Source organism: Somniosus microcephalus, chromosome 31, assembly GCF_052327205.1.
Source record: "Somniosus microcephalus isolate GS21.2 chromosome 31, FLI_Smic_1.0, whole genome shotgun sequence".
NCBI lineage: Eukaryota > Metazoa > Chordata > Chondrichthyes > Squaliformes > Somniosidae > Somniosus > Somniosus microcephalus.
In genome coordinates, this window is record NC_141017.1 from 4,427,590 (window position 1) to 4,451,304 (window position 23,715).

The window sequence follows — 23,715 nt, forward strand, 5'->3', positions numbered from 1 at the left end:
ACTAGATTATTCGGCACACTGATGCAGGGTATGGAACATCTGGTACATGGCTCCACTCCCAGCACTGACCATCACCTTGAGGAGTAAACCTACTGGACTGCACAGCCAGCACAGTATTGCACCAACAAGATTTACATTATTGAACTAACAGAATAAGAAAATCAATGTAATCTTTGAACAAAGGACTTTTGGTCCCATATCTGTGGAAGTAAAATCTATTTCCTAAACTATCGATATCACAACTAAGCCCATGCAAGACCTTGCTCCTAAATCTAAAAGGCTCCCCATCACCTTTCCCAAATTCTGGACACAATACAAGAAAAGAAACCTTATCCGATTAATGATTCCCTGACTTCCAGCGTGTCTCAACCTTTGTCTTTCTTCATTCTATTAACACTGCTACAATTAGTGCTCTAATGACTTTCCTCGGCCGTTTCTTCCAAGCTCCCAATGCTCCGCCCCGCAGACTCGTCATCCTCCCTACTCTCGCTTCGGGTGGCTGCATCTCCCGATTTCCCATCTCTCCTTCCTGGTGGCTTCCCAGTTGCCCTCCCCTGGTGTCCTAAGATAATTCACCCCCCTGCCCCTGACCCAGGGTGATTCACACCCTCTCCTGATGGAGGCACCAGACTTTCACTTGACTGCAAGAATGAGATTAAGCAACAGCTTTAAAATACATTTCAAAATAAAAAGTTGTGACCAATTGCTCAAATTTTGCCCCAAACTGAAGAGCAGGTGGAACTGTTTAAATTTATATGAAATTTCAGTCGCAGTTTAAGGACCCAAAAGGAGTCATACATTTGCAACATTTTTTTTTAAACATGATAAATGAACAAAATTGCCAACAGAATTCTGAAAGTATACTTCAGCAGCAGGCTCTACTCCCATTGTGAGCTTGACAGTAACTCAAATCAATTAGCTTCACTCAAAGACTGGGAGGAAGGGAGGGTAAGAGGGTTGGGGAGCGAGGGAAGGGTAGGAAGGAGGGAAGGGGAATGTAGGAGGGCAAGAGAGGTAGACAAACTTGCCTTTATATATAATGGGCCAGTTTCAGGCATGTACAGCGCATGCGCTGAAAACCGGCATTTCCGATCGGTCAAGAATGCTCGACAGATTGGACACCTGCCCTGGAGAAGGGCCTCTGCAGGCGGATAGTTCCGCTTTCTGGAGACCCTCCGCCCGCAGAAAACCCTTAGAATTCTTACGCCTGGTAAAAGGCACTTTCACGATTGAGTCTGCCTCCACCATCCTTTCAGGCCGTGCATTCCAGATCCTAACCACTCGCTGCGTAAAAAAGTTTTTCCTCATGTCGTCTTTGGTTCTTCTGCCAATCACCTTAAATCTGTGTCCTCTGGTTCTCGACCCTTCCGCCAATGGGAATAGTTTCTCTCCATCTACTCTGTCTAGACCCCTCATGATTTTGAACACCTCTATCAAATCTCCTCTCAACCTTCTCTGCACGAAGGAAAACAACCCCAGTTCCTCCAGTCTGTCCAGGTAACTGAAGTCCCTCATCCCCAGAATCATTCTCTGCACCCTCTTGAAGGCCTTCACATCCTTCTTAAAGTGCGGTGCCCAGAATTGGACACAATACTCTAGTTGAGGTCAAACCAGTGTTTTATAAAGGTTCATCATAACTTCCTTGCTTTTGTATTCTATGCCTCTATTTATGAAGCCCAGGATCCCGTATGCTTTTTTAACCGCTTTCTCAACCTGCCCTGCCACCTTCAATGATTTGTGCACATATACCCCCAGGTCTCTCCGTTCCTGCACTCCCTTTAGGATTGTACCCTTTAGTTTATATTGCCTCTCCTCGTTCTTCCTACCAAAATGTATCACATCGCACTTTTCTGCGTTAAATTTCATCTGCCACGTGTCCGCCCATTTCACCAGCCTGTCTATGTCTTCTTGTCTATCACTGTCGTCCTCACTGTTCACTATACAGGGACCCCTCCCCAACCGCAGGGGATACGTCCCTGAAAACCCCCGTGGTTAGTAAAACCGCGGTTGGCAAATTCAGTATACATGTGTATAAACACAATAAAAAATATATAAAAAGCATATAAATGTTATTTACCTTAGTCCTAAATTAAAAACCGCAGATACGCGAATTTCACTGCCGCGGTTGGCGAAAATTGTCGCAGAGTGGAAACCGTGTATACGCGAAATCCGCGTATGGCAAAACCGCGGTTGGGGCGGGATTCCTATACTTCCAAGTTTTGTCTCATCTGCAAGTTTTGAAATTGTGCCCTGTACTCTCAAATCCAGAAAAGCAGTGGTCCTAGAACCGACCCCTGGGGAACACCACTGTATACCTTCCTCCAGTCCAATAAACAACCGTTCACCACTACTCTCTGTTTCCTGTCATTTAGCCAGTTCCGTATCCATGCTGCCACTGTCCCTTTTATTCCATGGGCTTCAAATTTGCTGGCAAGCCTATTATGTGGCACTTTATCAAACGGCTTTTGGAAGTCCATGCACCCGTCAACCGCACTGCCCTCATCAACCCTCTCTGTTACCTCATCAAAAAACTCGATCAAGTTAGTTAAACACGATTTGCCTTTTACAAATCCGTGCTGGCTTTCCTTAATTAAGTCACACTTGTCCAAGTGACTGTTAACTTTGTCCCTGATTATCATTTCTAAAAGCTTCCCCACTACCGAGGTTAAACTGACTGACCTATAGTTGCTGGGTTTATCAGTACACCCTTTTTGAAGAAGGGTGTAACATTTGCAATTCTCCAGTCCTCTGGCACAACCCCCGTATCTAAGGAGGATTGGGAGATTATGGCCAGTACCTCCATGATTTCTTCCTTAACCTCCCTCAGCATCCTAGGATTCATCCCATCCAGTCCTGGTGACTTATCAACTTCAAGTACAGACAGCCTTTCTAGTACCTCTTATATCAATTTTTAAAATCTTATCCAGTATCTCCACTACCTCCTCTTTCACTATGACTTTGGCAGCATCTTCTTCCTTGAAGACAGATGCAAAGTACTTCAGCCATGCCCTCTGCCTCCATACGCAGGTCTTCTTTTTGGTCCCTAATCGGCCTGGCCAGCGACACCCACATCCCATAAGCGAATAAAAAAATAATCAGCCCCACCCCTCCGCTTACTACCGTTTATTATTTATATGCCTAGAGAAGACTTTTGAATTCCCTTTTATGTTAGCTGCCAATCTATTCTCAATCTCTCTTTGCCCCTCTTATTTTTTTTTCACTTTCCCTCTGAACTTTCAGCACGATTCTCACTTGTATTCTCAACCTGACATCTGTCATACGTGCTCTTTTTCTGCTTAATCTTACTCGCTATCTCTTTTGTCATCCAGGGAGCTCTGGCTTTGGTTGCCTTGCCTTTCCCCCCTCATCGGAATGTACCTCGACTGTACCTGAACCATCTCCTCTTTAAAGCCAGCCTATTATTCGATTACAGTTTTGCCTGCCATTCTTTGATTCCAATTTACCCGGGCCAGATCCGTTCTCAATCCACTAAAATATGCCTTCCTCCAATTAAGTATTTTTATTCTAGATTGCTCCCTGTCCTACTCTAGTTCTTGCACACCTCTGCAAATTTGTTCCTCTATATCTTTCCCACTAGTTGGTGGTCTATAGAATACACCTAGTAGTGTAATGGCACCTGTTATTTCTTAATTCTAGCCATATAGATTCTGTCCTTGACCCCTCCAGGACATCCTCTCTCTCCAGCACTGTAACATTCTCCTTAACCATAACTGCCACCCCATCGCCTTTCTTTCCTTCCCTATCTTTCCTGAACACCTTATATCCAAGAATATTTAAAATCTAATCCTGCCCTTTTTTGAGTCGGGTCTCCGTTATCGCCACAACATCATATTCCCATGTGGCTATTTGCGCCAGCAGCTCACCAACCTTATTTACCACGCTTCATAGGTTTAGAGTGCATGCGTGTAAACGCATCTTAGATCTTCTTGTATTCTCTCTTCATCTGAACCCACCTAATACCTTACCATTTCTTACTCTAGTGCTATCTGTCTCTCCCCATCCTTTGGGCAGCACAGTGGCATAGTGGCTAGCTCTGTTGCCTCACAGCGCCAGGGACCCGGGTTCAAATCCGGCCTCGGGTGACTGTCTGTGTGAAGTTTGCACATTCTCCCCGTGTTTGCGTGGGTTTCCTCTGGGTGCTCCGGTTTCCTCCCACAGTCCAAAGATGTGTGGGTTAGGTTGATTGGCCATGATAAAAATTGGCCCTTAGTGTTAGGGGGGATTAAATACGTGGGGTTACGGGGATAGGGCTTGGGTGGGATGGCTGTCGGTGTAGGGACCGGGTGCTAAGGGTTTGGATGATCAGCCATGATCTCGTTGAATGGCGGAGCAGGCTCGAGGGGCCGAATGGCCTACTCCTGCTCCTAGTTTCTATGTGCACTTTGTTTCTCCTTTCTAATGCTACATCCTGGTACCCATCCCCCTGCCAAATGAGTTTAAACCCTCCTCAACACTAGCAAAACCCCCCACCCCTCGCAAACCACCCTGGCGAGGATATTGGTCCCGGCTCTGTTGAGGTGCAACACGTCCGGCCTGTACAGGTCCCACCTCCCCCAGAACCGGTCCCAATGTCCCAGGAATCTGCACCATTTCTCTAGCCACGCATTCATCTGCTCTATCCTCCTATTTCTGTACTCACTAGCTCGTGGCACAGGGAGTAATACTGAATGGCTGCAGGGCAATCTGAAGGGGGAGGGTGAACAGCCGGAGGTCGTGGTTCATATCGGTACCAATGACATAGGTAGGAAGAGGGATGAGATCCTGCAGGCAGAGTTTAGGGAGCTAGGAAAGAGGTTAAAAAGCAGGACCTCAAAAGGTAGTAATCTCCTACGAGTGCCATGTGCTAGTGAGTACAGAAATAGGAAGATAGAGCAGATGAATGCGTAGCTGGAGAGATGGTGTAGGGCCAAGGGCTTTAGATGCCTGAGGAATTGGAACCATTTCTGGGGGAGGTGGGACCTCTACAAGCCAGACGGGTTGCACCTCAACGGGAACGGGACCAATATCCTCGGGGGAGGGTTTGCTAGTGCTGTTGGGGAGGGTTTAAACTAGCTTGGCAGTGGGATGGGAACCTAAGAATAGAGTCAATAGGGAGGGAAGAAAAACTGGAATTGGAAAACAAAAACATAGAAAGTAAATTGGAAGGACAGAGGAATCAAGCACTAGATAGTAGTCAACAAGGAGGTTTGCCTGTACTAAATGGTATATACTTCAATGCAAGGAGTATAGCGAACAAGGCAGAGGAGCTGAGGGCACAGGTGGATATTTGGGACTATGATATTATACCTATTACAGAGACGTGGCTGAGAGGGGCAGGTATGGCAGCTCAACATTCCTGGTTACAGCATTTTCAGACAGGATAGAGGGGGAGGTAAAAAGGGAGGGGGAGTCACGGTATTGATTAAAGAAACTATTACAGCAGTGAGGAGGGATGATATGTTGGAGGGATCATCAAACAAGACCATATGGGTCGAATTGAAAAACAAAAAAGGGGCGATCACACTGCTGGGAGTGTACTACAGACCCCCAAACAGTGAGAGGGAGAGAGAAGTGCAAAAACAATAGGGCAGTAATAGTAGGGGATTTCAACTACCCCAATATTAACTGGGATAAAATTAGTGTGAAGGGTACAGAGGGTGCGGAATTCCTAAAATGCATCCAGGAGAACTGTTTTAGCCAGTATGTAGTAAGCCCAATAAAGGAGGGGGCGGTTCTGGACTTAGTTTTAGGGAATGAAGCTGGGCAGGTAGAAGGCGCATCAGTGGGGGAGCATTTTGGCGCTAGTGACCATAATTCAGTTAGATTTAAGGTAGTTATGGAAAAGGACAAAGATAAACCAGGAATAAAAATTCTAAATTGGGGAAAAGCAAATTTTGCTAAGCTCAGAGGGGATTTAGCCATAGTGGACTGGAAACAGCTACTTGAAGGTAAATCAGTGTCAGAGCAGTGGGAGGCATTCAAGGAGGAGATCCGGAGGGTTCAGACCAAATATGTGCCCTTAAAGAAAAAAGGTGCGACTAACAAATCTAGAGCCCCCTGGATGTCTAGGGACATACAGGGTAGGATAAAGAAAAAAAGGGAGGCGTATGACAGATACCGAGGGCTAAATACTCCAGAATCTTTAGAGGAGCACAGAAAGTGCAGGGGTGCAATTAAAAAGGATATTCGGAAAGCAATGAGCATGAAAAATTCTTGGCAAGTAAAATCAAGGAAAACCCAAAGATATAAATATATTAAGAGTAAGAGGATAACTAAAGAAAGGGTAGGACCTATTAGAGATCATGAGGGCAATCTGTGTGTAGAGGCGGGAGATGATGGTAGGGTTCTTAATGAATACTTTGCGTCTGTTTTCACAAAGGAGAGGGGCGAAGCAGACATTGCTGTCAGGGAGGAGGAGTGTGAAATATTAGATGAAATAAACAGAGAGAGGAAGTATTAAGGGGTTTAGCAGCTTTAAAAATGGATAAATCCCAGGACCGGATGAAATGTATCCCAGGCTGTTAAGCGAAGCAAAAGAGGAAATAGCAGTGGCCCTGACCATCATTTTCTAATCCTCTCTGGCTTCAGATGTGGTGCTGGAGGACTGCTAATGTGGTACCCTTGTTTAAAAAGGGAGAAAAGAATAGACCCAGTAATTACAGGCCAGTCAGCCTAACCTCGGTGGTGGGAAAATTATTGGAAAGAATTCTGAAGGACAGGATAAATCTTCATTTAGAAAGACACGGATTAATCAAGGATAGTCAGCACGGATTTGTTAAGGGAAGGTCGTGTCTGACAAACTTGATTGAATTTTTTGAGGAGGTAACGAGGGTAGTGCATTTGATGTAGTGTATACGGACTTTAGCAAGGCTTTTGATAAGGTTCCATATGGCAGACTGGTCACGAAGTTAAAAGCCCATGAGATCCAGGACAAAGTGTCAAGTTGGATTCAAAATTTGCTCGGAGGCAGGAAGCAGAATGTAATGGTTGAAAATGCTAGAGTTCATTATAAAAAATGTAATAGCAGAGCACTTGGAAAACAGTGACAGGATCGGACAAAGTCAACATGGATTTACAAAAGGTAAATCATGCTTGACTAATCTACTGGAACTTTTTGAGGATGTAACTGGTAGAATAGATAAGGGAGAACCAGTGGATGTGGTGTATTTGGACTTTCAGAAGGCTTTTGATAAGGTCCCGCATAAGAGATTAGTGTGCAAAGTTAAAGCACATGGGATTGGGGGTATGGTACTGACTTGGATAGAGAACTGGTTGGCAGACAAGAAGCAAAGAGTTGGAATAAGCGGGTCTTTTTCCGAGTGGCAGGTAGTGACTAGTGGGGTACTGCAGGGATCGGTGCTAGGGCCCCAGCGATTAACAATATTATATAAATGATATAGACGAGGGAACTAGATGTAATATCTCCAAGTTTGCAGACGACACAAAGCTGGGTGGGCGAGTGTGATGTGAGGAGGATGCAGAGAAACTCCAGTATGATTTAGACAGGTTGGATGATTGGGCAGATGCATGGCAAATGCAGTATAATGGGGATAAATGCGAGGTTATCCACTTCGGTGGCAAAAACAGGAAGACAGATTATCTGAACAGCAATAGATTGGGAAAAGGGGAAATGCAACGAGACCTGGGTGTCCTTATGCACCAGTCGCTGAAGGTAAGCATGCAGGTGCAGCAGGCGGTTAAGACAACAAATGGTATGTTGGCCTTCATAGCGAGAAGATTCGAGTACAGGAGCAAGGATGTCTTGCTGCAGTTGTACAAGGCCTTGGTGAGACCACATCTTGAGTATTGTGTGCAGTTTTGGTCGCCTTATCTAAGGAAGGATGTTCTTGCCATGGAGAGAGCGCAGCGAAGATTCACCAGACTGATACCTGGGATGGCAGGAATGACAGGAATGACGTATGAGGAGAGATTGGGTCGATTAGGCCTTTATTCGCTAGAGTTTAGAAGAATGAGAGGGGATCTCATTGAAACTTATAAAATTTTAACAGGACTAGACAGACTAGATGCAGGATGGATGCTCCCGATGGCAGGGGAGTCCAGAACCAGGGGTCACAGTCTAAGGATAAGGGGTAAGCCATTTAGGACTGAGATGAGGAGGAATTTCTTCACCCAGAGAGTGGTGAACTTGTGGAATTCTCTACCACACAAGGCAGTTGAGGATAATTGATTAAATATATTCAAGAAGGAGTTAGATATATTTCTTAAGGCTAAAGGGATCAAGGGATATGGGGAGAAAGCAGGGACAGGGTACTGAATTTGGATGATCAGCCACGATCTCATTAAATGGCAGAACAGGCTTGAGGGGCTGAATGGCCTACTCCTGCTCCTATCTTCTATGTTTCTATGATGGGTGTTTTTGTGACTGGAAGGCTGTTTCCAGTGGGGTTCCGCAGGGCCCAGTACTCGGTCCCTTGCTTTTTGTGGTATATATCAATGATCTAGACTTGAATATAGGGGGTATGTTTAAGAAGTTTGCAGAGGATACTAAAATCGGCTGTGTGGTTGAAGAAGGAAGCTGTAGGCTGCAGGAAGATATCAATAAATTGGTCAGGTGGGCAGAACAGTGGCAAATGTAATTCAATCTGGAGAAGTGTGAGGTAATGCATTTGGGGAGGGCTAACAAGGAAAGGGAATACACATTAAATGGTAGGACACTGAGTAGTGTAGAGGAACAAAGGGACCTTGGAGTGCATGTCCACAGATCCCTGAAGGTAGCAGGCCAGGTAGATAAGGTGGTTAAGAAGGCAAATGGAATGCTCGTATTCTATGCCACGGCTAATAAAGGCAACTATATAAAACACTAGTTAGGCCTCAGCTAGAGTACTGCGTGCAGTTCTGGTCACCACATTACAGGAAAGATGTGATTGCACTAGAGAGGGTACAGAGGAGATTTACAAGGATGTTACTGGGAGTAGAGAATCTTAGCTATGAGAAAAGACTGGATAGGCTGGGTCTGTTTTCCTTGGAACAGAGGAGGTTGAGGAGAGACCTTATTGAGGTGTATAAAATTATGAGGGGCATTGATAAAGTGGATAGAAAGGACCTATTTCCCTTAGTAGAGGGGTCAAAAACCAGGGGGCACAGGTTTAAAGTAATTGGTGGAAGGTTTAGAGGGGATTTGAGGGGAAATTTCATCACCCAGAGGGTTGTGGGGGTCTGGAACTCACTGCCTGAAAGGGTGGTAGAGGCAGGAACCCTAACCACATTTAAAAAGTACTTGGATGTGCACTTGGGATGCTGTAACCTGCAGGGCTACGGACCAAGAGCTGGGAAGTGGGATTAGGCTGGATAGCTCTTTGTTGGCCGGCGCGGACACGATGGGCCGAAATGGCCTCCTTCCGTGCTGTAACTTTCTATGAATACTGAGATTATTACCTTTGAGGTCCTGCTTTTTAATTTCTTTCCTAGCTCACTAAAATCTGCCTGCAGGAACTCCTCCCTTTTTCTACCTATGCTGTTAGTACCGATATAGACCATGACCTCTGGCTGTTCTCCCTCCCCCTCAGAATATTCTGCAGCCGCTCAGTGACAATCTTGACCCTGGCACCAGGGGGGCAACATAACATCCTGGAATCACGTCTGCGGCCGCAGAAACACCCGTCTGTTCCCCTAACGATTGAATCGCCTACCACTATCGCCTTCACGATCTTCCTCCTCCTCCCCCCTGTACAGCTGAGCTGTGCCGTGGTCTTGGCTCTGGCTGCACTCCCCAGAAGAACCATCGTCCTCACCAGTACTCAGTACTGAATACAGGGTGGAAAGTGAGATGCACTCAGGGGACTCCTCACTACCTGCCTGGTCCTCCTTGTCTGTCTGACGGTCACCCATTCCTCTCTGCCTGCGCACTCTTATGCTGCGGGGTGACCACCTCCTGAAACGTGCTATTCACGTAGCTCTCAGCCTCATTGATGCACCGCAGTGACGCCAGCTGCTGCTCAAGCTCTGAAACCCGGAGCTCGAGCTCCTCCAGCTGACGACACTTCCTGCACACGTGGTTGTCCAGGACACGGGAAGCGGCCTGGATTTCCCACACGGCACAAGATGTGCAGTCCACGGGACTGAGCTGCCTTGCCATGCCTCTATTTATTCGACTATTAACTAACTTACAGAAATAAACTTAAGACTAAGAGTCTTAAAAGTTGGGCCTACCTTTATCTCCGGCCAATTCTCTCACTCTCAAAATTTTAATTCAAACGATTATTTATAGTTGTATTAGTTTATCTAGTTAAGTTAGAGAGAAAAAAAACCCGCTAATACTCACCCACTAATCACCGACCTGCTGTCCTGTGATGCCACTCCTTGATTTTGCTGTTCTTTTGGTATTCGCGTTTTACTACCTACCGTCGTCCCCTTTGACCCCTCTGACTCTCCCCCGCCCCTCTCATCAACAAGTGCAAGGAGCTCATGGACTTCGTCACGAAGATTAAGATTAAGGTTCAGCTGCCTCTGCTGCTTTACCCCTTGCCCACCAAACCAAGCTTCCCCCCTGTCCGAGCCCTGAACTTGAATCTTTCCTTAGTTTCTTTCCTATCTCCCAATATACCCTCGTCAAGCTCATCTTGTCTGAGATCCAACTCCTGGTGTCTCGACACTATTCCCACTAAACTGACCACCCAAACTTTCCTTCCTGGCTCCCATGCTAGCTGATATTATAAACTGTTCCCTTTCTCAGGTACTGCCCTCGCCCCTCTCTTTCAAATTAAAAAAATTTGTTTATGGAATGTGGGCGTCGTTGGCAAGGCCAGCATTTATTGCCCACCCCTAACTGCCCTTGAGGAGGTGGTGGTGAGCCGCTGCAGTCCGTGTGGTGAAGGTACTCCCACAGTGCTGTTGTGGGAGGGATGGTGCGTAACTTGGAGGGGAACTTGGAGGTGGTGGTGTTCCCATGCGCCTGCTGCCCTTGTCCTTCTAGGTGGAAGAGGTCGTGGGTTTGGGAGGTGCTGCCGAAGAAGCCTTGGCGAGTTGCAGTGCATCTTGTAGATGGTACACACTGCAGCCACGGTGCGCCGGTGGTGGAGGGAGTGACTGTTTAAGGTGGTGGATGGGGTGCCAATCAAGCGGGCTGCTTTGTCCTGGATGGTGTTGAGATTCTTGAGTGTTGTTGGAGCTGCACTCATCCAGGCAAGTGGAGAGTGTTCCATCACACTCCTGACTTGTGCCTTGTAGATGGTGGAAAGGCTTTGGGGAGTCAGGAGGTGAGACACGCGCCGCAGAATACCCAGCCTCTGACCTGCTCTTGTCGCCACAGTATTTATGTGGCTAGTCCAGTTTAGTTTCTGGTCAATGGTGACCCCCAGGATGTTGATGGTGGGGGATTCGGCGATGGTAATGCCATTGAATGTCAAGGGGAGGTGTTTAGACTCTCGCTTGTTGGAGATAGTCATTGCCTGGCACTTCTGTGGCGTGAATGTTACCTGTCACTTATCACCCACCGCTTCAAATAAAAAAACACCCTTTCCGCTCCAAACGGGAGATGGATCTACTTATATATTTTTCAAGGCACACTGCAGGCAAAGGGAAGGAAATGGAAAACAGAACAAAACTACTCTGAACTGCCTCATCAAATTAACATATAGTAATTTCAATAAAATATATTAAAAGGAGTCAAATGATTATGGACAGATCAGTTGGTGTCATCTGAAAACCTCAAATTAGATCACTGGCTTCTTAATCACATTTCCATCTGTACAGAATCCATGCACAATCTGCAGTGACGCAAACACAACATGTACAAAGCAGAGAAGATATACTGGGCTTCAAACTTCCTGCTTCCACTCGTCACATTTTTCCTTCACTGCTCCAAACACTTGTCACCAAGACCCACACTTTTACAAGGCTAGACTGATGTGGACAGAGTTTCCGCCTCTGCTCTCCTCCATCCCAAGTCCCAAAATGAATCATCCCATCTCCTTGCTCATTGTAGAATTAGCAAAAAACAAATAATATCTTTTAGTTGAAGCTGAAGAAGGAAAATGCAAAGTTGTTAGAAATCCTACTGTATAACTGACAATTTGTGGAAAATCTGATCCTATAGTAGGAAATACCATCAGATCTATAGTTCTACAGGTAGAATTCTCATCATCTTGGCTCACTCTTGCTGAGAGTCAGGTGGTCATAATTTCAAGCCCCATTCCAGGGCCCGAGAACATAACCCAGGCTGACATTGTGGGAGGAGAGTCTTCCATACAAGAGCCCATCGGCCGGCTCAGATGGTGAGGATCAGGAAGCTCTCCCAGTGTCCTGGTCGACATTCATCCCGCAACCAACCCCACTAAAAACAAACACTGCTGGGTGTGCTGGGAAGCAAAGGCTCGGTTTTCATCTTACATACTTCTTCATTTTCTTTGGGTTGTACATGACCTGGTAAGCCTTCAGGATCAGTTTGTCAGGACAGCTGTCAAACTGCTGTGGGATCACCTTCTGAAAGTGCTGTAGGAAGGAAAAAACAGAGGAAACATCAGAGAGTCACTGCTGTATATGGGATTATGGGCAATGTGACTGGCGACAGGGGAAGCACTCTGCGTTCCTCCAATAACTCAGCCTGCAATTGTCTAGGAAGACCAAGAACATGAACGCATTTAATTGAGGTCAAGTTTAACTATTATGATAGGAATCATGGCAAACTTATCTGAAGTAGATGATAGAGGAAGATGGATTTATTTAGGAACATTCTGGAACTGCTGATCCCAGCATCCCTTGGCTTTTTCGGTGGGGGAGGGGGGTGTGCATGAAGTAAATTTAAAAAGCTGCCAGCATCTCCACTGATCACCACAGATTCCTGCAGGAAAACACTCATGGATTTCAGGCAGGGACAGCATCATGCTCAGCTGTGATGATGGGGGGTTTGGGGGGGGGGGGGGAACAGTGAGGAGAGAGAGTAGAAACATGAAGATGTCAGACGGTTGAGACCACAGTCTCTGGCTTGCATGATATTGGAGATTGTCTCGTGTGCTGTTTTGAGAAATGTTGATTCTTTCATACTCCCCTTTTAGCTTCACTTCCACACTTTGCATTTCTCAGTTTTCTCCATCATCCCTCTATAATTATCTCTTCAAACCTCATTTTTTTCTCTACCCTCACTGGTTATCCATGGAACCCCAGCCTTTTACTTGTCCCCTTTATTCTTATTCGGAATGTATTTTACCTGTACCTTATCCATCTCACCTTTAAATATCTTACTGCTGGTCCGCCATTTGATCTGCAACTTTTCCAACCAATTTATCTGGAATGTTTGCAGGAGGGCCCAGTATTAGTGTGGCTGGCCTTCAATAGCCTCCTAAGAATAACACAGTGGACGAGCGCGCTCAGGCCGACACATGTCTGCCACACCACGTCAGACCAAGTGAACCATTGCTAAATCACACTGAAATTGTCAGACCGTCATTAAGGGACAGCAGTTCAAGCAGAAAGCTCAGCGGAAGAGTATGATTAAGCAGCATCAGCACGGTCGGCAAATTTAAAAACTAGCATCTTGGCCAACCCAAGGAATCATTAACCCCCTTTTTAGAACAAGAGTGGGGTTTCTCAGGCCTTCAGCACTTGGCCGAGTCTGGACACTCAGGATATTTCCATGAAGCTGGAATGGCTGATCTTGCAGTTACTGCAGCTGCTCGTTTGAACACTCAACAGGACATTGTAGTGGCACAAGAGCTGATGAAGGTTTGTTTTTTAAGCCCGTTATATGAATCCTGTATATAATCTTCACTTATCTGGGATAAATGTATGCAAGATGTTATTTTGCTCTCGATGGTGGTCGCAAGTGCTCTTTGCTTTCACACGCTTTTCTCTAATTCTGCTTTCATTAAACATTAAGCTATACTAAAGGCCAGCAGTATTATTGCAAAGGAGTTTTCTGCCATTTGTTCACTCCCATTTAAATTCAAACAAAAATGATACGTTAGTGGAGCAAACAACACTACTTCTACACGAGGGAGCAGTGGGGGAAGGAGTGAGGGGGCAACTACCCCTCTCAACTTTTTGGGAGTAAATCTGGTTTGTACAGCCTTCTCCTTTAAGACAGGTTGGCAAAAGTCTTCAAACCCAGACTGGGGTGGCAGAGAATGATGGTGCATCATAGGGAAGGGCTGCACTGTTAGAGAAGCGCCCAAGAATCCAGAAAAGGGAAATTTAGAAAGGAAATACACACAAATAGAATCTTGCATCTCTGACGAAGCGTATGTTCTCAAAACAAGGTCAGACTGTTCTTGCAGATTACAAAAAGTTCCTGTGCAGACACAGTGAAGTGATAAATGCACCAAGTATGGAAAATGAAACCTGCCATCAGTTAAGTCTGAACAATGATTGTGAAACAGCACGTAGAACATTCCATTGGCATTCATCAGCACAGAATTACTGCAAGATTCCTTGGGCTTTTGGTACAAAGGCAATTATAGGACAATGGCAGCTATTTAACAGACAGGAAATGCAATGCAAAGTCCCAGTTCCTGTGTCTACCCATTAAATATGGAAGCATGAGGAAAGTGTTGTTTACAAAGCCGCAGCTGTCTGTGCACAGCTCACCGGTCCTGCTTCTTCCCTCCTCTCATGCCATGGAATAGTGCATTGGACAGGGAGAGGAAAATCATTTAGAGTTTGGTGGAGGGAGGGGGAAGTTACTGAAATCATTTCTTTGTGGGACTAGATGGTCACTAAAAAGGGTTTCAGTGTACAAACTCTTTCCAGTGATTAAGTGGGGCAGGAAGAATGAATTTCATCTCAGACTCTAGATAAAGCTCCTCAGTACACTCAAGCTGTGTAATGTATAATTGGTGTGAGATGATTTGTTTTTTCCCTGCTGAGAGAGATCTCATTATTTTTACCTGCGACATTCCTTCCATATCAAGTTGCATCAGTTCTGCTTGGTTAAACTGAAGGATAGCCATTCCGATGCGAAAGACTATTTCCAAACCCTGCCAACACAAGATGGATTTCAAAGTGAATGGAGAACCGTAAAGGAAAGTTTCAAAGCCACAAAATGCAAAGTGGAAGAGTCAATGATGCTCACAAATTGCTCCCCTCGCCCGCACCAGCTCTTCAAACGTCAAGCTTTCCCATTCCAAGTTTTTAAATCTTAGTTAATTGAGATTATTAAAGCAGTCTAACTCTATTTATCATTCTCCACGATATGGTCGTCACACACTATAGTGTACAAGAACATGATAATGGAGAAAGGGGGGGGGAACAAAGAAAAAGAAAGAGGTATGGGGTAAGAAAGAAAGAAAGGGGTAAAAAGAAAGGGTTGGGGTAGGGGAGAGGACGGGGGGGTGAGAAGGAGTAAAAGGATCGGTGAAGAAAGAAGAACGATTAAGATGTCAGACAAGTAACTTTAAATCAGGCTGTTCTTTCTGAAGAGCGAGCTTGATAAATCATACAAGAGTAGACAGGGAATTAGGGACTGTCTGCTACACTAAACCATGAATTATTTGTAAGATAATTAATTTATTTGAACAACTTGAGACTCTGAAAGCCATTCTGCAAGGGAGGGCAGCGGAGAGTGCTGTGAGGTAACTGTAATAAATGATTCTCACTAAGCACCATCATGCCCAGCTGAGTTCCTATTGCAGCTTATCCAGGCTGCCCACCACACACAGGGACATTCCAATCTTCATGCAGAAAATTTTAGATGACAGTCTCAAAAAGACTTCTCTCACTTCTGTTTATGGAAATTAACCTATTTATCCTGCCAATAGCCATTTAACAAACCTTCTAAAAACATGAGGTTTCCCCTTACGCACAGAACATTAATGGATTTGTGCCACAGAAACCTCAATGTCCACATTAACGTCAGTGCTCAAGAAGCCAACATTAAGTGGCCCATCAGAAATAGACCCTTCAACACGAGACAGGCACATTGGACGTGGTGGTCTGTTGGGCAGGGTTATTACTGAGCAGCTACTCCTAGCTGTCAATACCCACGCAGATGGCTTCCGACTGTACCCAGACAGAGGCTGGCCATTACCCCAGTGGGAAAGGAGGAGAAAAAACACATTTGAGGGAGGGAGGTCTGAAGGAAAGTCACTCTCAGCTGTTTGACTGTATTTCTCGGAGACTGACGACAAATCACCATTCACTGCTTGCCCTTGCTCTCACTGAGGTACTGGGGCCAGAGTTTCTTGAAATGTAAAATGGAGGGTACAATCCTTTCGGATGCAGGATACTTCCCCTTACATCATGCATCATCTGAAGCTAGGTGACCGGAACCTGCGACACTCTTATTTCAGACAGGAACGGAATTCATCTTCTGTCTCAATTGGAGTCAGACATCAACTGGGAAGATAGGTACACATACCCAGTACAGAGCAACAGCAAACCTGGCCATGCCAATCACTCATTTGTTTGATTCCCTTAGAATTCAGTCACAATTGATGCCACTCCAAAGGTCTTACCTCATACATAAATATGTCAAATATTCTAGTAGCTAATGGCAGGGAAAACGTGGTGAGAAAAATGGTTAGGAACCAAGAGGATGCATACATCGACGTGTGGAAGCTCTGGGACCGAAAGTGCACGTTCAATTCAGGCAACTGGTCCTGAGAAAGAAAATCAAAATCAAAGCGTAAATGTGAAACTTCAAACTTATACACAGCAGCAGACTAACTGTCTCATAAAATGCAACTAAGAGTGCAGGTATTTTTAAATGGCCTCATTACAAGGCTGGCTGCCAGACCATACTGGGCACTGTATTTCAATCTCAACACTGTTCCTGGAGTTCCAGATAAGTCTATCTGAGGAAAAGTGGTCATTAACTTACGCAAGTAATCTAATTGCATTATACAGTCCATATGTAAACTTTTGGGGAAGATGAATAACTAAAGATGGATGGCAAGGTAGATAAGGGGGAAATCAGTGGATGTTGTGTATTTGGATTTTCAGAAGGCGTTCGATAAGGTGCCACACAAGAGGGCTCATGGGATTGGGAGGTAATATATTCGCATGGATTGAAGATTAGTTAACTGACAGAAAACAGAGAGTAGGAATAAACGGATCATTTTCGGGTTGGCAGGCTGTAACTAGTGGGGTGCCGCAAGGATCAGTGCTTGGGCCTCAGCTATTTTCAATTTATATCAGTGACTTGGATGAAGGGACAGAGTGCAATGTATCCAAGTTTGATGATGATACAAAGCTGGGTGGAACAGTAAGCTGTGAGGAGGACACAGTCTGCAAAGAGATATATAGACAGGTTAAGTGAGTGGGTAAGGACGTGGCAGATGGAATATAATGTGGAGAAATGTGAAGTTATCCTACTCGCCAGAGGGAATAGTTTTTCTCTATTTACTCGATCAAAACCTCTCATCATCTTGAAAGCCTCTATTAGGTCACCTCTTAACCTTCTCTGTCTGAGGAGAACAGTCCGAACATCTCCAACCTCTCCTCATAACTGAAGCCCCTCATTCCTGGTAACATCCTGGGAAACCTCCTCTGGCCCCTTTCTAAGGCCTTTACATCTTTCCTGAAGTGTGGGGCCCAGGATTGTCCACAATACTCCAGCTGAGGCCTAACCAGTGGTTTATAAAGTCCGAGCCTGATCTCTTTGTTTTTATATTCTGGGCCTCTATTTATAAACCCAAGTAACCCATTGGCTCTGTTAACCACCTGATCAACTTGCCCTGTCACCATTAAGGATGTGTGTGTCTGGACATCAAGGTCTCTCTGCTCATCTACGCTTTTCATAATCGTGCCATTTATAGTTTACCGTCTTTACATATTCCTCCCAAAGTGCATCACTTCACACGTCTCCACATTGAACTCTATCTGCCCTGCTTCACCCATTTCACCATCCCGTCTGTCACCCTGAAGCCTACAACTATCATCATCACAATCTACTACCTTACCAGGTTTTGTGTCATCTGCAAACTTTGGGGACCACCACTGCAAACCACCTGCCAGTCTGAAAAACATCCATCCACCACCACCCTCTGCTTCCTGTCACCGAGCCAATTTCTTATGAAGCTGTATGACTGTCGTAAAAACCCAACTGGTTCACCAATGTCCTTCAGGAAGGGAACCTGGTCTCCAAGTAGCTGCAGTGCCACACTATGCGATTGACTCAATAGCCTCAAGGCAACTTGGGATGGGCAATAAATAATGCCTTGCCAGCATTGCCTACATCCCAAGACACAAATAAACAAATTGCAAACAACGTTGATAGGATGAGGTTGCACTGCTGAACTGTATGAACACCAGTAGCTTGAACCCCTGAACACCACACACAAGCCGGTTGAAGAGATAAAATAAATAAGTTTAACACTGAACTAGTGACTGACTATCTCAAGTAACAGACATGTTTGTTGAACCTAGAGCAGACCACCACATCATTCTTCTCTGCTATTCACTCTCAGTCAGCAATCTTGCAATTTTTTGCGTGTGTCTATTATGTTGAAAATCACAGTAATGCAAACACAGATCTGTGCAGGAACCAACAGCGCTGCTCACTGGAAGCAGAGAATTGCAGAAGTTATACTGCATACAACCAGACAGTTCAGATTTTCACTGCTTAACATGCTGCAGAAACACCAATTCGTTACATTGTGGCTAGGCCCTACATTGTGTGGAGAACGTTTCTGTTGAGCCAGAAAAGCAAGTCAGGAGAACGCAATGGCGGAGAAATTGAGTATAGCCCCATTTGGGGCGCCAGTCTCGCCAGGGCGCTAAAAGTAGCGCCCCGGAAACATTCGCGCCCGCCCACCGGAAATTGAGTTGTTGCGCCCCAAAGGGAAGCGCGGCGCAACTGGAGGTGCCCCGCATCCCTCTTGGGGCGCTGCGAGTGAATATCGTGGCGCTACGTGCCGCAGCGCCACACGCTGTGGCACATCTCACTGCGGTATTGCAGGCCTTCCTCCCCTTCTTAAAGGGGAGGGGCCTTGTGCAGTGCGATCTGGGGCCCAGCTGGGCCCCCGAGGATCGGGAGTGCCAGCAAAAGAACCCAGCACTGAGAAGTGCCAGGCTCTCGGAGCGCAGCCGGCACTCCGCGGGGGAGGGGTTTCAGGAGGCCGGGGATGGGAGCGCAGGCAGGTGCTGGCAGGCGGCCAACAACAAAAATGGCCGCCCCGCACCTCGCCTTTAATTTGCGCCTCCCCAGCCGCAGGTAGGCCCCCGAGCATCCGGCGGTAAATCAGGGGGCGCTGCCAAATATCGCGGCCGGGGAGTCAGCGGGGTACTGCGCACACCGATGACTTCATCGGCAGCGGCGCAGCGCTAACAGTTAGCGCCACCACTAACGTCCTGCAGAATTTAGCGGGAGGCGTGGGCAGTGCCGCGCCCGAGCGCGAGTTGGCTTGCGACCCACTTAGCGCCTTTTTAAGGCGCTAACAGGTGGCGCAACCTACTGAATTTCTCCCCCAATGTATTTTATAGAAACATAGAAAAATAGGAGCAAGAGTAGGTCATTCGGCCCTTCGAGTCTGCTCCACCATTCAATATGATCATGGCTGATCCTCTATCTCAATACCATATTCCCGCTCTCTCCCCATACCCCTTGATGTGGTTTTTGTCTAGAAATCTAGCTATCTCCTTCTTAAATATATTCAGTGACTTGGCCTCCACAGCCTTCTGTGGTAGAGAATTCCACAGGTTCACCACCCTCAGTGAAGACATTTCTCCTCATCTCAGTCCTAAATGTCCTACCCCGTATCCTGAGACTGTGACCCCTTGTTCTCGACCCCCCCAGCCAGGGGAAACATCCTCCCTGCATCCAATCTGTCTAGCCCTGTCAGAATTGTATACGTTTCAATGAGATCCCCTCTCATTCTTCTAAACTCTAGTGAGTACAGGCCTAGTCGACCCAATCTCTCCTCATACGACAGTCCTGCCATCCCAGGAATCAGTCTGGTGAACCTTCGCTGCACTCCCTCTATGGCAAGTATATCATTTCTTAGGTAAGGAGACCAAAACTGCACACAGTACTCCAGTGTGGTCTCACCAAGGCCCTGTATAACTGTAGTAAGACATCCTTGCTCCTGTACTCAAATCCTCTTGCAATGAAGGCCAACATACCATTTGCCTTCCTAACTGCTTGCTGCACCTGCATGTTTGCTTTCAGTGACTGGTGTACAAGGACACCCAGGTCCCTTTGTACATCAACATTTCCCAACCTAGCACCATTTAAATAATACTCTGCCTATTTAAGTAAATTATACAAGTCTTCTGCAGTCTATACAGAACACACCCGTGAGATGCATTAGGTCGTCCCACTTAACTTTGTGGAACTTCATGAGCTCGGGGACAGGGGAAGAGAAGGAAAAACGCTCCATCAGTGCTGTACAGTTTGCAGAGCTCCAGCTCGCATCACTGTCTGGGAGAGCTCCACAGGCAAAAGAGGTCATCAATTAATGGTGACACAAATATCAGCACCATGCAACATGACACCACACAGCACATTGCAGACATGCAGCTTTGTGACAGAGAATGGATTATGGATGAAAGGATCAAGGTCCTACACTTCTACCTCAAACCCATTCACCTCTTTAGCTCTTCACGTCATGGTGAAGAGGTGGTTAGATTAGGCTTTGGGTATTTGTTATTAAAGATCAACAATTTGTTCGGTGAGTATCACAGAAGCAGCTTACACGGATATTTTGTTCTTCTACTGGGAATAGGAAGTTCAGGAAATTCCTCTGACTCCTCAAGGCATTCAGGTTCCAAGAGACCATGGTTACTAATGTGCAACACTAACCTCACCCAACCTTGAACATGAATTTGCTGGAACGATGTGTTTGGTGGTGCACAGCATTATTTGGACTTTTCAGCTTCCCATTCATATCGATCTATATGGACGCCATTATTTGCTGGAACGTCAATCTACGGCATGATGAGGTCAATGTGAACCAGTGACCTTGCAGACAACGCAGCCAATGGCTTGCCCCACAGGCCGACCACATGGCACTATAAATATCTGGGAACAGACGCCATGAGGCAGATTGAGGTGTGGCACTGTGAGCTGCAACTTCTGAAATCAACCTAACTCAACATTAAAATGTTAATTACAGTTAAAAATAAATTCTTTAAAGGCTGTAAAAAGTAATCTTTGGTGTCTCCACATCCTCTTTTACACAGAAATGTCAATGAAAGATCAAAAAAAGCATTTATCCAATTTTGGGGACCTGCTGATGCGGGCGAACATCAACAGGAGTGGCTGCTGGGGATGCCATAGACAAAGTCTTTCCGAAAGATCAGCCAGTTGGTGTGGGGGTTGTGGATGAGGTGCTCGGCGCCATGTGGGTCGTGCCATGGTCATACAACTAATGCAGGAAGAAGTACAATGAGCTGACCAGGGCAGGCAAGGGAAAAATTCTCAGAGCTTCAATTCAGAATGCACCATTCTATTACAAGTATTAGAAACCAGAAGTTGTCTGCAATTGTTTTTTTAAATAATGACTTGAGATAATAACATAAGAAATAGGAACAGGAGTGGGCCATTCAGCCCTTCGAGCCTGCTCCACCATTCAATGAGATCATGGCTGATCTTCTGCCTCAACTCCATTCACCGGCCCTATCGCCATAGCCCTTGATGCCCTTACTAGTCAGAAATCTATCAACTTCTGTTTTGAATATACCCAATGACTGAGCCTCCACAGCCCTCTGGGGTAGAGAATTCCAAAGATTCACCACCCTCTGTGTGAAGAAATTTCTTCTCATCTCAGTCCTGAATGGCCTACCCTTTATCCTGAGGCTGTGGACCCTGGTTCTAGACTCCCCAGCCAAGGGAAATAGTCTCCCAGCATCCACCCTATCAAGCCCTGTAATAATTTTGTATGCTTCAATGAGATCCCCTCTCATTCTTCTGAATTCAAGAGAATACAGGCCTAGTTTACTCAATCTCTTCTCATACGACAGTCCTGCCATCCCAGGAATCAATCTCGTGAACCTTCGTTGCACTCCCTCTATGGCAAGTATATCCTTCCTTAGGTAAGGAGACCAAAATTGTACACAGTACTCCAGGTGTGGTCTCACCAAGGCCCGATATAATTGGAGTAAGACTTCTTTACTCCTGTACTCAAATCCTCTTGGAATGAAGGCCAGCATACCATTTGCCTTCCCAATGGCTTGCTGCACCTGCACATTCACTTTCAGTGACTCATGTACAAGGACACCCAGGTCCCTTTGAGCATCTGCATTCCCCAATCTTTCACCATTTAGGAAATACTCTGCCTTTGTTTTTCCTACCAAAGTGGATAACTTCACATTTATCCACATTATATTCCATCTGCCATGTTCTCGCCCACTCACTGAGCCTGTCGCGATCCCCTTGAAGCCGCTTCACATCCTCTTCACAACTGACACTGCCACCTAGCTTTGTATCAGCAGCAAATTTGGAAATGTTACATTTAGTTCCCTCATCCAAATCATTGATATAGATTGTGAATAGCTGGGGCCCAAGCACTGATCCTTGCGGTACCCCGATATAAAGTTGTTGCTCTTCTAATCTACTACTTGCAGAGTGGGGAAAGGTCATGTGTTTTCAAAATGTGACCTCTTGGTTTGTTCAAGGCAAAGTCCAAAGTCAAGTGATTCATAAAAGTTTGTTGCTGTGGGAGACAGCCGTCTCAATGGTCAGTTGATGAATTTGACAGATTCAGATTCCACATCCCAGATGTTCATTCCCATTGTGGCAATGTGCAGGCTTTTATTCTGCAGTGGTAAAGTGAAATGGAGCAGCGATGTAGAGATACCAGCCATGGCCCACACTCAACAAAATGCAAAGCTCTATCAGGCACTCACTTTGATTAGACAAGTACTGAGGATAAGAGAACAAATTCATACCACTGGCTGCACTGTTCACTTCTGAGAGCACTCAGCACAAAGTGTCTCAATTAGTTCCATTCTTATTCAGCTGTCATAGCTTATGAAAGCATCTGTGCACTGCATAAAATCCCACATTAAGCATCCGGTCATTAAGATGGAGAATGAAGTAGTTGACTCAGAGTCAAGGGTCCTCAATTTAAATAAAGGAAACTATGATGGTCTGAGGAGCGAGTTGGGTAGGATTGATTGGGGAATGGCACTCAAAGGGTTGACGGTGGATAGACAATGGCAAACATTCAAAGACCGAATGGATGAGCTACAGAATTTGTTCATCCCAGTTTGGCATAAAAATAAAACAAAAAAGGTGACTCAACCGTGGCTAACAAGGGAAATTAGGGATAGCATAAGATCCAAGGGGAGGACATATAAATTGGCTAGAAAAAGCAATAATCCCGAGGATTGGGAGCAGTTTAGGAGTCAACAAAGGAGGACAAAGGGATTAATTAAGAAAGGGAAAATAGAATATGAGAGTAAGCTTGCAGGGAACATAAAAACTGACTGTAAAAGCTTTTATAGATATGTGAAGAGAAAAAGATTGGTGAAGTCAAGCGTAGGTCCCTTACAGTCAGAATCAGGGGAATTTATAATGGGAAACAAGGAAATGGCAGACCAACTAAATACATACTTTGGTTCTGTCTTCACAAAGGAGGACACAAATAACCTCCCAGAGATGCCGGGGAACATAGGGTCTGATGAAAGAGAGGAACTGAAAGAAATCAGTATTTGTAGGAAAATGGTGTTAGGAAAATTGATGGGACTGAAGGCCGATAAATCCCCAGGACCTGATGGTCTACATCCCAGGGTACTTAAGGAAGTGGCCCTAGAGATAGTAGATGCATTACTGGTCATCTTCCAGAACTCGATAGACTCTGGAACGGTACCCATGGATTGGAG

General features: G+C 45.7%; 1 protein-coding gene across 9 annotated transcripts in view; it reads right to left on the bottom strand.

The window, feature by feature from the left end:
• LOC147097543 (EVI5-like protein) overlaps positions 1-23,715 on the bottom strand; it is a 330,047-nt gene that overhangs the window by 184,493 nt on the left and 121,839 nt on the right. For all 9 annotated transcript variants that reach the window (XM_085971478.1, XM_085971482.1, XM_085971475.1 and 6 more), the window contains exons 7-9: positions 16,407-16,550; positions 14,841-14,930; positions 12,353-12,450 (exon numbers count right to left, since the gene is read on the bottom strand). In XM_085971478.1, coding sequence (XP_085827604.1) covers positions 12,353-12,450; positions 14,841-14,930; positions 16,407-16,550 — 332 coding nt within the window. The remainder of the gene's footprint in view (positions 1-12,352; positions 12,451-14,840; positions 14,931-16,406; positions 16,551-23,715) is intronic.